Below are 12,388 nucleotides of genomic sequence, written 5' to 3'. Positions count from 1 at the left end.
ATTCCACAACATTTCAGGTTGTTTTGTCTATTTTTCATATCTTATTTTTACAGTAGCCATGAATATTTCAGAAGATAACAGCCTGCTAAACCTTCTAGTGATTTGAATAAAACATTCAAAATACTGTTTGAATAAGATCTGAAGTGTTTCATCATTTTTAGCATGTTTCCACTGAAAAAATCCTGCTGGAGTACAAAAGCCAAATTGTTGTTTCTTTTTTTTTTTCCAAATATTTCCCCAACACGGGAAAAGAATCCATGTGATCCTGACCACCAGCAAATTAAGAGCTACTCCTAGAGTCTTGTGCTTCACATCTTCCCTCACCCATACAAAGATAAAACAAGCCTAAGAAGTCAGAAAGAGAACTGTAACATCCCTGCTTGTCACAACACATCACAAATGGTCTCAGCTATAAACTTCTGCAACCATTTCTTTACTTCACAACAGCAGCCAGAGTTTGCAGCTCTTGAAAGCAGCCAGTGGATTCTCTGACTGCACAGAAATATAAAGGGAACACTAAAACCAAAGCTTCTCCTATGACTCCAGTATTACAGATCACATTAGAGAGCAACGTAACACCTTACAAAACGAGATAGCTGGTTTTAATCCAAGATAAACCCCCTGTGACTGAGCTGGTCTGTGCTGCTCATCCACAGCTCACCTGCAGAGCAGGAAAAGTGGATCCACAGGAGTTCCCTGGTTTGAGAAGATGGGGTTGGGACCTTGACTGAGGAAGGAGGAATGTCAAGATCTGAATCTGAGGAAAAGCACTCCTGGATTTATCATATATGGAAGAATACCAAAGGGTGGGATATGACCACAGGACTTAGGCATAAAAAGGTGACTGGATTAAAAGCAAAGGCAGTGTAAGGAGGAATAGAGAAAAGCAGCTTCAGTTACTTCATGGGAAGCTTCTCAGTCTGAACCCAAATAAAAATAGATAGCATGAGTTCCCTGCTAGCAGGAACTAGATGTTCTGGTGGTAGAAGAGAGGTGAGTGGAATGACTGGCAGCACCTCAGGATACTGAGAAGAAAGCAAAATGAGGAAGCTACAGCACTTGACATTAAACAATGAGCAAGCTACAACATTCAACAGAAGTGACAAGGAGTTGAAAAATACAGTTTATTCCTCCTGTACTTAAGTGATGACACTATACAAGTTCCCAACTATATTAAAACAGCTTTTGGTAATCTATTTTTTAACTAAACCATTAATTCCAGTACAATTACCCTAACTTTAAAAGACTAGAAAACCTCAGAGTATTTTAGAAACTCAGACTGAAGTCCACTTATTTGTTTCAACAAGCATATTTTCCATCAGGTCCAAACTGTCCATCTCTGCATGTCCCAGGAGTTTGGCTGTGTAAGAAGTTATCTACAGCAATCACCTGAACTGAATACAACAGTGATCTCCAACCACAAACAGTTCTTATAATTAAAAAAAATCACTTCATAATTTAAAATATATAACCATGACACTCTTGCCTTTCTTTTGGCTAGAATGTACCCACATATTACTAGCTGACTTAGAACATCAACTTGATTTTGTGAAAAAAAGCTTGCAAAAAAATATATCAACTTCAAAATGTACAGAAAAGGACATTAAAGAGCTGATATTTTTGGGTTACCTACTGTATTTGAGAAAGAGCAGCAAGCCAGGGGTGAAATACCCTATCTTACAAATATTCCACCAGCTAAGCCATCCTGTACACACCTCTCTGGTGTAGTGAAGGGTTAGTTACAGACAGGGCACTCTGGAAGCATGTACAAAGAACTGCAGCTTGGCTCAGTTTAAACTTGATCACGTAGGCGGGCCAGTCGCTGGGACAGCTCATCCTGCAGAGTTGTCAAACAAAGCAAACCAACCATTAGTCATGTGGAAAGTCTTTTTTGGAGAGTTCTGCAATGGGCAAGCAAGCTCAGGTCCTGAGGAATTGCTTATGAAATTATCTCCTGGAAGTGTCTTAATTAAGATTTGCTTTAGATCTCAAGAATGGAATCACTTTAGCTGATGGCTGTCCAGGAAGGAATTCAGAACACAGAGATTGGGTTGCTTTGGGCTTTTTTTTTTTTTTTTTTTGTAAATATGATTTTCACAAGTGCAAATCAGCTCTTAGAGACCTGCATCCTTATTTGGATGCAGCCTTGACTGCCCAAGGCTGGAATCCAACTAAACCACTACAGCAAGAGAGCAGGAGGTCTGTTTGGTTCTGAGGGCTTGGGACAAGGTGAAGCTGAACTTTCCAAAGAACATGGAATACTCGGGGCTTCCCAAACACTCTTAAGATGAGGCTCCCTAAAGCCTTTTCCACAGAGGTGGTATGGCAGAAATAAACTGTTCTCTTTCTGCTCTCTCAAATATATTGCCCTAGAATGGAAAAAGCAATTTGCCAAAATATCTGTGCAACACTGATATTGGATTTTCCCAGGAACAGGATATTCTGATCCACCCACTTAGAGCCAACGTGGAATCCTTCCCACTAATCCCCCAAAACCTTTCACACATTAAAGGGAAAAAAATCAAGAGGTCTCCTGCATGCTATGGGAGATGGCTGGATGCATTCATGTTGGAGAGGGAACTGCTCTGAACTCTACAAAATAACTATGAAAAAACCACACCTGAAACAGCAAAACTGCCTGGATTTACTGAGCACACAAATGTGTTCTTAAAATTATTTTCATTGCAAGGGTGTTTTAACTACACACTTTTTCTTCTGGACAGCTAAAATCTCATTACCATTTAGCAAGCCTATTTTGACTGAGTGAAGCATTAATTTTTATACCCCATTTCTCTAGAAAACATGGATTTTAATTAACATTTACCTGTTCTGCTGAGGCAACACTTGTACCAACCGAACCTGTCTGCCCTTGAGGTAGTTCCATGTTCAGATCAAGACTAAAGGGAGAAAACACAACAAAAAACCCCAAGTCAGGCACTTCTGGCTAAAGGCAGCAGCATAATCATTGGCAAGCAGAGCAATACTGAGATAGCGTGAGGCCACCAGCACCCTCTGAATGTTGTACTCCAGGTAATTAGACAACTTCATCAGTAAAATTAACTAATTACTATGAAAACAAGTCATATAGTGTAACCAGCAACAGGCAGATAAATTCTGCTTAATCAGGACTGAGCAAGAATTCTCTTTAACAGCAGTACAGACATTGCACAGGAATAACCAAAAAATGCACTCGTGCAGGAACTTTAACCAAAAAATTTGTCAAAAGAGTGACACTGCCAACTTCTGCATCACCAACAAGGCAAGTAATGTTCTGGGAAATATTTCAGCACACCCCTAAAGGCTTAAGTATGTCATGACAACCTGTTTTTGGCAAGTCTAGCTCGTGACAGCACAGCTGTGGAAGTTTTTATGTGGTATGATGGGAAATGGAGAGGAAAAGTGTGGAGCACCAAGGATTACAAATGCTAAAGCCAAAGCAAAGAGAAAAGGCTGGTATGAAAAGTGACAGGATTGTAGGGGTTTGCACAACCACCCCTCTGTGCTGACACTCATGGGAGCTTGGAGTGAAAACAGAATGAAATAAATTCAACTCATACAAGAATGATGCCCAGAGGTGAAAGAAAAACAGTGATTCCTCTCTGCTTCCAAGAGACAAATACATGCACAAGAAGGGATTTGACTTACCCTGCTTCATCTGCCATTTCCTGTAGAAGCATATCCACTTGGTTCTAGGGTGAAGAAAACAAAAATTGATTGCTGCAGATTATACTTTATGACAAGCTCTTCTCTTAAATCTCCAGAGAAAAGAAATTTAACAAATTTGATTTGGAGGGCAGTTTTCACAGAACGTTTTTGTGTTTAACCACCAGAGGGCCTTCTAGGAACTCAAAAATAAGGAGCAGAGGTGCTCAGGCTGTTAAAATGCCATTAATTTAACTCTAGCTTCTGAAACAGTGCTTCTAAAGAACTGAACAGCTGCAAAAAAACCCCTTATGACACACTTGGGTATTTCAAGTTCTGATTATTAGCTACTAAAACACTGCTTCACACAACATGATAAAAAACTCTTTTCCCATAGATCTGGTTTATTTGATTTGGGTTTGTTTATTTTATTTACAAAGCACCATCTCTAGTGAATTTCTCTCTCTGACAAAACTTCTGTTGGAACAGCACAAGAGGACAGGTGCAAGGGATTCCTAACCACAGCAAGCATTGTAGCAGGATTATTTTAGTAAACTCATACTCACAAATTGAAAGCAGATGATTAACAACCTTCCCATTGCACATGCTGCTACTAATTTGGTGGTGACTAACGTCATTTTGTTAATATCAGTGACACATAACTATGGACAGCATATTCTGCTTTGATAATTACTGCCTTCTGGTTCAGAAGTTCATTAAGAACTCATCAAAACACTGCTTGTTTGGTAGAAGAGGGGGAGGTTAAAAAAAATATAGAGTCTGCTTTTAGAGTGAGGCAGACTGAAATACATGTGATCTTCTGTACTTGTGACTATAATTTGAAATAATCTCATCACAAATAAGCACAAAGCAAAAGGCTCCTGTTGCTGCTGTGTCTCAAAGCAGGCAGAAAGAAGAGAATCAGACATTTCCATACAGTTTAAACACATAAGTCAAGATCACCTTTCAAAAGAAAAATCACTATTCTTACTTGTGGTGTTGTTAGTGTAGTGGTGTTGCTCATTGTGTCTTCCATCTGTTGTGTCTGAACATCTAACGTCTCAAACTGATGCTCAAATTTATCCATTAGTGCAGATATCTATAAAAAAAAAATAATCAAACCCATGATCTGCAGGTAATGGAAAAGAAATATTTCTCAACTGGCAGAAAACAGAATCACATTACCAGGAAGTCTGTTTACCTTTTCCAAGTTCATGCTCTTCAGTGTGGCATCCATAGACTTAACAACCCCTGCCATGGACTTCGTTACCTGAAATGAGGTAAAGGAAATCATCACAAAGAAAAAAGAGCAGTTTCTTACCAAGCACTTATCTCTATTCACAGAGTTTCTACAGTGCCAAACAGTGGCACAGACTATTGCCACCTAGAACCCCACTTTTTTATGGCTCCTCTAATTTCAAATTCTATACATTGACTTGAAAACTTGAAATACACATTATGAGCTGAAATTCAGCAAAAATGGAGAGGTACATGGCATTCACTTTTGTGGGTCTTAAGGCCTGACAAATATTAAGGGATACATTTGGTGTACAGATCACATGGCAGAATAAACTTTCTGGCTGAAGAGCAGTACAGTAAAATACCTTAAAAAACTACCCAAGCTAAAAAAGATTTCTGGAATCCCAAGTCTTAGGTAATGCTTTTAGAAGAGGAGCAACATCTTTGCATCACAATCCTGACAGCCTGCAAAACACACTGCATCCTTAGAAGCATAACTAATACACAGCTAAAAGAAGTTACCAGCAACAAAACACAGCAAAGAGCAGCTGCCAGGGGTATGTGATTTACCAGTAGCTACATCAGAAACTGTAGTGAAATGAGGCAACCAGGTGCCACTAATTACCAGGTAGTGGGCATGAGCTTGTGTTAAGCCCACCTGTGCCTGATTAGGGTGGGCCCCCACTGCACATGAGCAGGATTAGGGGGCCAATAAAAGGTGAGGCTTGAAGCACAGGCTCAGCTCATTCCTCAGCAAGCCAGCAGAGGGGTCAGTCGAATCTGGAGCAGTAGCACTGAGCCAGGCTAACCAGTCCTGAGGGCAACCAACTCAGAGCACTGTTTGTGCACTTCTGCTGGAACACCTGTTGGACCTTGGAGCTTGGCCCTAAAAGAGGTTCGTCTTGCTACAGAAACCAACCCCAAAGCTTTACAGCCCATTACAGACAGAGTGAAGTCACTTGTAAGGAAATCAGAGGTCTGGAGCACCTCCTTGTGAAAGCAGATTTACCTTGCCCATTGTCACAGCAGTCTGTACCCTTGCTGCCACAGCATCCACCCTGGCACTCATACGTAAGAAGTTGATGGCCTGGTTCTTCTGGCGGATGGCGTTCTCTGCGTGGATCCGCGCCACTTCCATGTTTCCCTTCTGAATTGCCTGTTGGAAACCAAACCCCTTTCACCCTTCCCTGCTCTGTACAGGGGGTTTCTGAACAGCCCATTTGATTTTGGAAATACAGCACCAATTCCTCACAATAGCTTTTCTGTTAAAAGAAAAATAAAACCCCTCCCTCCCATAGTATTCGGACGTTTCCAAGGTGTCAGCCCCTGAGCTCTTCCCAAGGAAGGGTCCTGGCAGGCACTTGGAGTGGGAGGTTTTACAGACCTACAGAAAATTTTCTCATTCCTAAAATTGTTTCAGTAGCAAGACCCAAATACAGGTACAGTCAATATGGCTGTTACCTCACAGAAAAACATACAGCCAAATTTAGTTTCTCTTTACCACTTCAAAGACTCAAAACTATCTTGAAGTTCCTCTTCACAAGCCCTTTTAATACAAAATGATAAACATTTAATATTAATGTTTTTAACTTTAGGAAAACAGTCTCTAACAAAATACATACAAAACAATCTTGTCAGGAAGCAAATGCCACAACGCTCCCCAAGAATGCATCCTCACATTTATTAATAATTATAGGAAGCTTTAGTCACATATTTTAAATCACATCTATCACAGTATCATTGGCCCGCATACCAGCAAAATGGTACAACCACCAGATTTGTTTCCATGTTATAGCAGGAAAATGGGACCTAAAGAAGCTGGTTTCAGACTCACTGCTTACCTTCTTAATTTTAGCTTTCTCTGCCTTTTCTTCTTTGTCGCATTTTTTGGAGTTTCTGTTGAGTTCCTTTGCAGCAAACTTCAAATTGAACAGGTGTTCTGCAGCACAAGTTAAGGGTTTAACCACAGGACTCATCCTTTCACTGTAGTATTTTGCTCTCCTGTTTGAAGTAACACCACATCCACCCTACACTGAGTTTCCCCGTCACTGGTATTAAAATTTGGAAAATGTTCAAGCAAGCCCTTGAAATTCACACCATAAGGAGAGCAACCCTGCTGCTTTGCAATCCTAATGCCACTCAGCATCCAGCTTCTAAAATAACTGTTTCTCATCTGGGTAAGGCCACAAAAAATGAGTCCAAATCCCCAAATGGTTCCACTTTAGACTGAGAAACACAAAACCCAAACATCCTCCCCCCCCAAGAGGAACTGAAAGCCTCACCCATCCAGTCACTTTCACTCACACACCCAGAGCCCTCGACTCTCTCAGGGAAGCAGGGGTGCAGTTTAGTGGCTTGCCTGGAACCTCCCCCTCCCCTCCCAAAAATAAAAATCCACTGAGGAACAACAGACAAGTGAAAGCACAACAGCAAAGGGGCCTGGGTGAGCATGCCCTGGTACAAACCTGGAGACAGGGCTGCCCTTTGTCCCCACAGCATGATCTCAGGTTTAAACGGCTCATGCAATGTCTTTACAGAGCAGCCACCCAGCTCTGGGTCATGTGGGAGATTCTGGGGTCCCTGACAGCACCATCATCTGACTTTGGGGGAAAGAATACTTCAGTCAGCAAGAGAAACTTTACTTTTTAGAATGTTCAAGTCCTGGTTAAGCTGAAAGCTCCAAGAAGACAGTAGAACAAGCCTTCATTTGACTCAGAATGATTGCATTAAACTGACTGACAGAGATTAAAGTCTGTGCTGTAAAAATAACAAAGAAAACCCAACTTAAAATACTGAAAGCTTCCAAACAGTATCAGCCTTTTCCAAATAAAATGGAAGCTCAGAGCTTCTTTCATGTCACCTTCTGATATCCCAAGAGGAAAATGCTGCAAGTATCAAGCTGTTTAACAGTTACACAGAAGCACATAAATTTAAACATTGAGGTATTTGAGGTTTCTTTAATATTCCAACTGCATAAATAATTCCAGAACTTTTTTGTTTGTGGTTTGTTTTTTTTTTCCTTTAAAGTCTAGCCATCCATCTTAGAGCTCTGACAGCAGACTGAAGACATTAGAAGTCGCTTACCTGGTCTATAAACATCCCAAGCTGGCTACCAAGAGGCAACAGCTGTGCCTATACATCTCTGATCTCTCTAGAGGTAGCAACCAGCAACATTGAAATTGCTGCTTGTATTTGTATTTCTGTGCTTTAAAACCTAGGTCACCATCCCTGTCAGCAGCAATAAGCATACAGTGCTGAGCCACAGATTAGGTAATTTACCAAGCAGGAAAGCACCTTTAGGTTGTCCATTACAGGTCAGAAACCAGACCAACCAGGTAAACCATGACATCACCTATTTACACCGACTGCTCTGAAACTGCATTTCCGAGCAGTTTATTTGGAAATTACTTCCTCACTTGGGGTATTCACCCTGGACATGAACTCAGCTCACCCTGCCTCCTCCACAGCTCCTCCATGCAGTAAGTGATGAGCACAAACTCCAAGTGTCTTTCTTTGTGTGCCACAACCCAAGAGAAGCCAAACTTCCACCATGAACCATGACTCACTGTCACCTGCTCCAGCCCTCCAACAACCAGCAAACTGCCACCACACATCACCCACACTGACAACTCTGCAATTTTTAAGGTTTGGGGGGGTTTTTTTGGTTTTTGTTTGTTTGTTTGTTTTGGGGGTTTTTTTGCCTCTGTGTGTCATCACAGAATGGTTTGGGTCTGACACGACCATCACATCCTCTCATTCCAATCTCTTTACCATAGCCAGGGACACCTCACCCTAGCACAGGATGCTCCAAACCCCTGATAGTTAAGTTTTATAAAGCAAGGAATTTGCCCATAAGGGTTTTTTTACCCCTCTTTCAACCTCCCCTCAGCAGCAGGGTCAGCAGCCAGGCCTGCTCAGCCAGCAGGGCAGTGCTGACACCCCCGGGCTCAGGGGGGCTGATCTTGCCTTAGGAAGAGAACCTGGGCTCCCCGTTCCCTTCCCCACCCATGCTGGGGGGGTGAGGAATCCCCACACCCCGAAGGCCGAGCTCCTGCTGCCCACAAACCCCGCTCCTCCTCCTCCTCCTCCTCCTCCTTCTCCTCCTCTGAAGGGAGGCTCCCGGCTCCCGGCTCCCCACCCACCGCCGCCATGAAAGAACAAACGCCTTTCCCCATTCCCACCACGTCCCGGGGCCTTCTTCCCGAGCGAAGAGGCCTCCGGCACCGCCCATCCCCTCCTCACATCCCCTCCCCGGCCCCCGAACCCCCGGTCCAACCCTCCCGGCACTGCGGCCTCACGGCGGGGCGGTACGGGCCCAACACCCGCTTCCCTGAGGATACTCTCCATGGTGGACATGGTGGCGAGGGGCTCCGCGACGCTCTGGCCGGGCCAGACGGGAGAAGGGAGAACGGAGAAGAACGGACCGGGTCGGTTCCGGGCCCCAGGTTGGGCGATGAGGCGGTTCCGGCTTCCGGATCGCCCGGACCGGAGCGGCTGCGCGGGGCGGGGACGCGCATGCGCGACCGTTGGTCCTCTCAGACCCTTCCCGCCCCTCAGACCCTTCCCGCCCCTCAGCGCTCTTCCCGCCCCTCAGACCCTTCCCGCCCCTCAGAGCCCTTCCCGCCCCTCAGACCCTTCCCGCCCCTCAGAGCTCTTCCCGCCCCTCAGAGCCGTTCCCTCGCCTCAGAGCTCTTTCCGCCCCTCAGGCTTCGCTGGTGCTTCCTCAGCGGGATAAGATTTCCCCTTTTCCTGAAATTCCCCGATTCCCCTTTTTATTTCCTGAAAAAAAAAAAAATCGCAGCTGGTATCCTGTGTTCTCCCTGTCCTCCATATATCAAGATTTCATTTCTGTAGATAAAAATACTATATACTATTGTATAATAACCTGGCTTTACCTAGAAGCGCAGTAACGTAAACTATGGCAAATTGAACATATATTCATTATTAAACATCTACTTTAGACTCATTTCTCTTTGGGTTTGTTGGAAGCTTACATACATTTTAAAGTCTGATGAGCCAAGGATGTGTTCTTAATAAAATACAGTGATATAATCTGCTTCCCTGCCTTCTCAGTTTGGTTACATACCTTGTTTATTTTATATTATTATAATGAAAACGTGTTTTATATTAATTTATCTTGATATTAAAATATTCTAAGCTATCCCAAAACTTGGCATATAGCATTTCTGTGTCAAACTGGAAACATCAAGTCAGCATTTTTCACCTTTTTCCAAAGGAAGGTGTCTCTAAACAACTCTGTCTCCTTTACAAAACAAAGAAATGTAATCTTGATTTTTTAACAAATACTTAGGTGAGACTTGCAAATCCTGAGGTTAAGATTCTCACTGCCATGGTCCTCACTCCTCATAACAAGTTGTTTTTTAGCCCCCGATAAACTCCAAGCAATATTTCTATAAATGTTGTGTCCCTGCACTATATTCCTCCCAATTCTGTGACAGAGCAGCCTTTGGTCTCCCCTTTGAGGCTGACCAGAACACAACTAGAACAAGATACAGGATTTTAATACATTGAGGAAAAAAAAAGATAAATACTGCCCCTATTTCAGTGTACTGAAGCAGAAGGTTCCCCACTGAACGTGCAACATTTTTCTTTGGGCCACTTGGAACACAAAGATTGAGCGTGAGTTGTGCTCACTATTGAATTGCTGGAGATGACATTTTTTTATAAGTTGGTGACAGCCTGAATAATAATTGGTAATTCCTCCAGCAGGTAAATTACTGCCGTGAGTCACCTTGCTGAGTCACTCTGCTATCTTCAGATGCAGGTTGTCCTCCTGCATGGTGTATCTTTCAGACTGAAGTAAATGTTGCCATGCCTAATTATCAAAAGGTTGAGAGTCTGAACCAATAATTTTGAAAGAACCACGGAGGACTCTGGTTTATTGTATGCTAACAGCATGACTTTATGCTGTTCTAAAAGGAAGACCCCTCACCCAAACCTCACCTCTCAAAAAAACCAAGAATAAAATGACAGCAAACTTCAACGTGCCTGCCTACAAAAGAATGAAAAATTAAGATCTTCTGCCTTTGAATTTACTGTGAGGGAGAATGTAATTACAGGAGCAGAACTCCCCAAAATAAAGTTCACAAGTATACCAATAGCTGAAGGGCTTTTGCCACTCTTCAAACCACTTTATGAGAATGTATTTCTGATGGCCTCCAGCTTTCAATTAAATAACTATTTTTAACAGGATGAAGTAAAAATGAATAGTTTTAATAAAAAGTTAGACATCCTAAAGGGTACAAAATACAGATTGTATGTTTTAAGATGTACGGGTTTTTTTCCATCGCCTTTTATTTCTTTAGATAAACAGGCATGGGGCTCACCTGCTGGTGTTCCAAACAGCATGTCAGCTGGTCTTGCTGGAAGGAAGAAGGAAGAAGGAAGGTTTTCTTTTTAATTCATCACCTCATCTACCTGAAATGTTGAGTTCTTGGCCCAGGTTGCCCCCATAAGCTGTGGCTGCCCCATCCCTGACAGTGTTGAAGGTTGGATGGGGCTTGGAGCACCCTGGGCTGGTGGGAGGTGCTTGAAGGTGTCTTCCAACCCAAACCAGTCTGAAATTCTATGAAATAAACAGCCTAACTAGGGCATTTTTCCTTTTGCAAATCATTCCAGCTAACACAACCATATTAATCCTGCTAAAACCTGACGAACATTCTTGCTGGTTTATTCCCTAAATCTCGTTGAGTCCCATTAGGCTTCAACATAGAGAAGTGGCTGCATTTTTCAAATGGAATGCATAAAACTCTTTCGAGTGTACAAATGGCCTTTGTTCATGTGCACTCATCCGTTTGCTACTCAATTCTGTGTGAAGATTCTGATGTTTCTTCCAGACTGAGTGTAGGCTTTGGATGTCTTAGAAGTTGTTAGAAGCTGTAAGAAGCAGTGAATATTGGATAATGTTGAGATGGCTCATCTGGAGTATTTCCATCAGAGGAGGCTTTCTTCAGATACCAGGATGCTTTGGGAAAATGCTGATTTATTAGTGGGGAGCTGTCTAATCTTTCAAATGTAGACATCACATTTTTTCCTCATCAGACTGAACTTCTCCCTCAGTCCTAAATAGGGGTCCCTGTATTCTTCATAACTCAGGTGTTCAGAAAAGACATTGGAACAGGAAATTTAATCCTGCTTTGTGTTCTTTCAGGTCTGGTTTTATTTATTAGGATCAGTCTTTTTGAACCCTGACAAATTAAACAGGATTTCCTGGGCATGCCTCTGAGTGTTATTTAGCTTTTCATGGGGAGACCACAGAAATCAATGATTTTGTCACTTCTGAAAACTATTTATAAATTAAAAGCTTTCATTCCTGGAGGTGAAGACCAGAACATGAAGTCTGAGAAGTCCAGAGGACCCAAAACTTTTCTTCTGCTGAGGGTGGGAGTGCTGCACCACGGGCTGGTGGCAGACACAGCTCGTGCATTTTTAATCTTGTGTTCTGCTGAAGCATCTGAGGCAAAACCCTGCCAGTAAAGTGACAGAT

General features: G+C 42.6%; 1 protein-coding gene across 1 annotated transcript; it reads right to left on the bottom strand.

The window, feature by feature from the left end:
- Positions 1-1,110: 1,110 nt before the first annotated feature.
- Positions 1,111-9,387, bottom strand: CHMP1B (charged multivesicular body protein 1B). Its single transcript, XM_030449158.1, has 8 exons — positions 9,222-9,387; positions 6,723-6,820; positions 5,891-6,037; positions 4,844-4,912; positions 4,634-4,741; positions 3,646-3,689; positions 2,825-2,897; positions 1,111-1,837 (listed from the first exon to the last, which is right to left on the bottom strand). The coding sequence occupies exons 1-8, from the start codon at positions 9,235-9,237 to the stop codon at positions 1,793-1,795; spliced, it is 600 nt and encodes a 199-aa protein (XP_030305018.1). The 5' UTR covers positions 9,238-9,387; the 3' UTR covers positions 1,111-1,792.
- Between the last annotated feature and the right edge of the window lie 3,001 nt (positions 9,388-12,388).

The sequence above is a fragment of the Calypte anna genome, chromosome 4, assembly GCF_003957555.1.
Source record: "Calypte anna isolate BGI_N300 chromosome 4, bCalAnn1_v1.p, whole genome shotgun sequence".
In the NCBI taxonomy this organism is placed as follows: Eukaryota; Metazoa; Chordata; class Aves; order Apodiformes; family Trochilidae; genus Calypte; species Calypte anna.
This window is presented reverse-complemented; position numbering and strand designations above follow the sequence as displayed.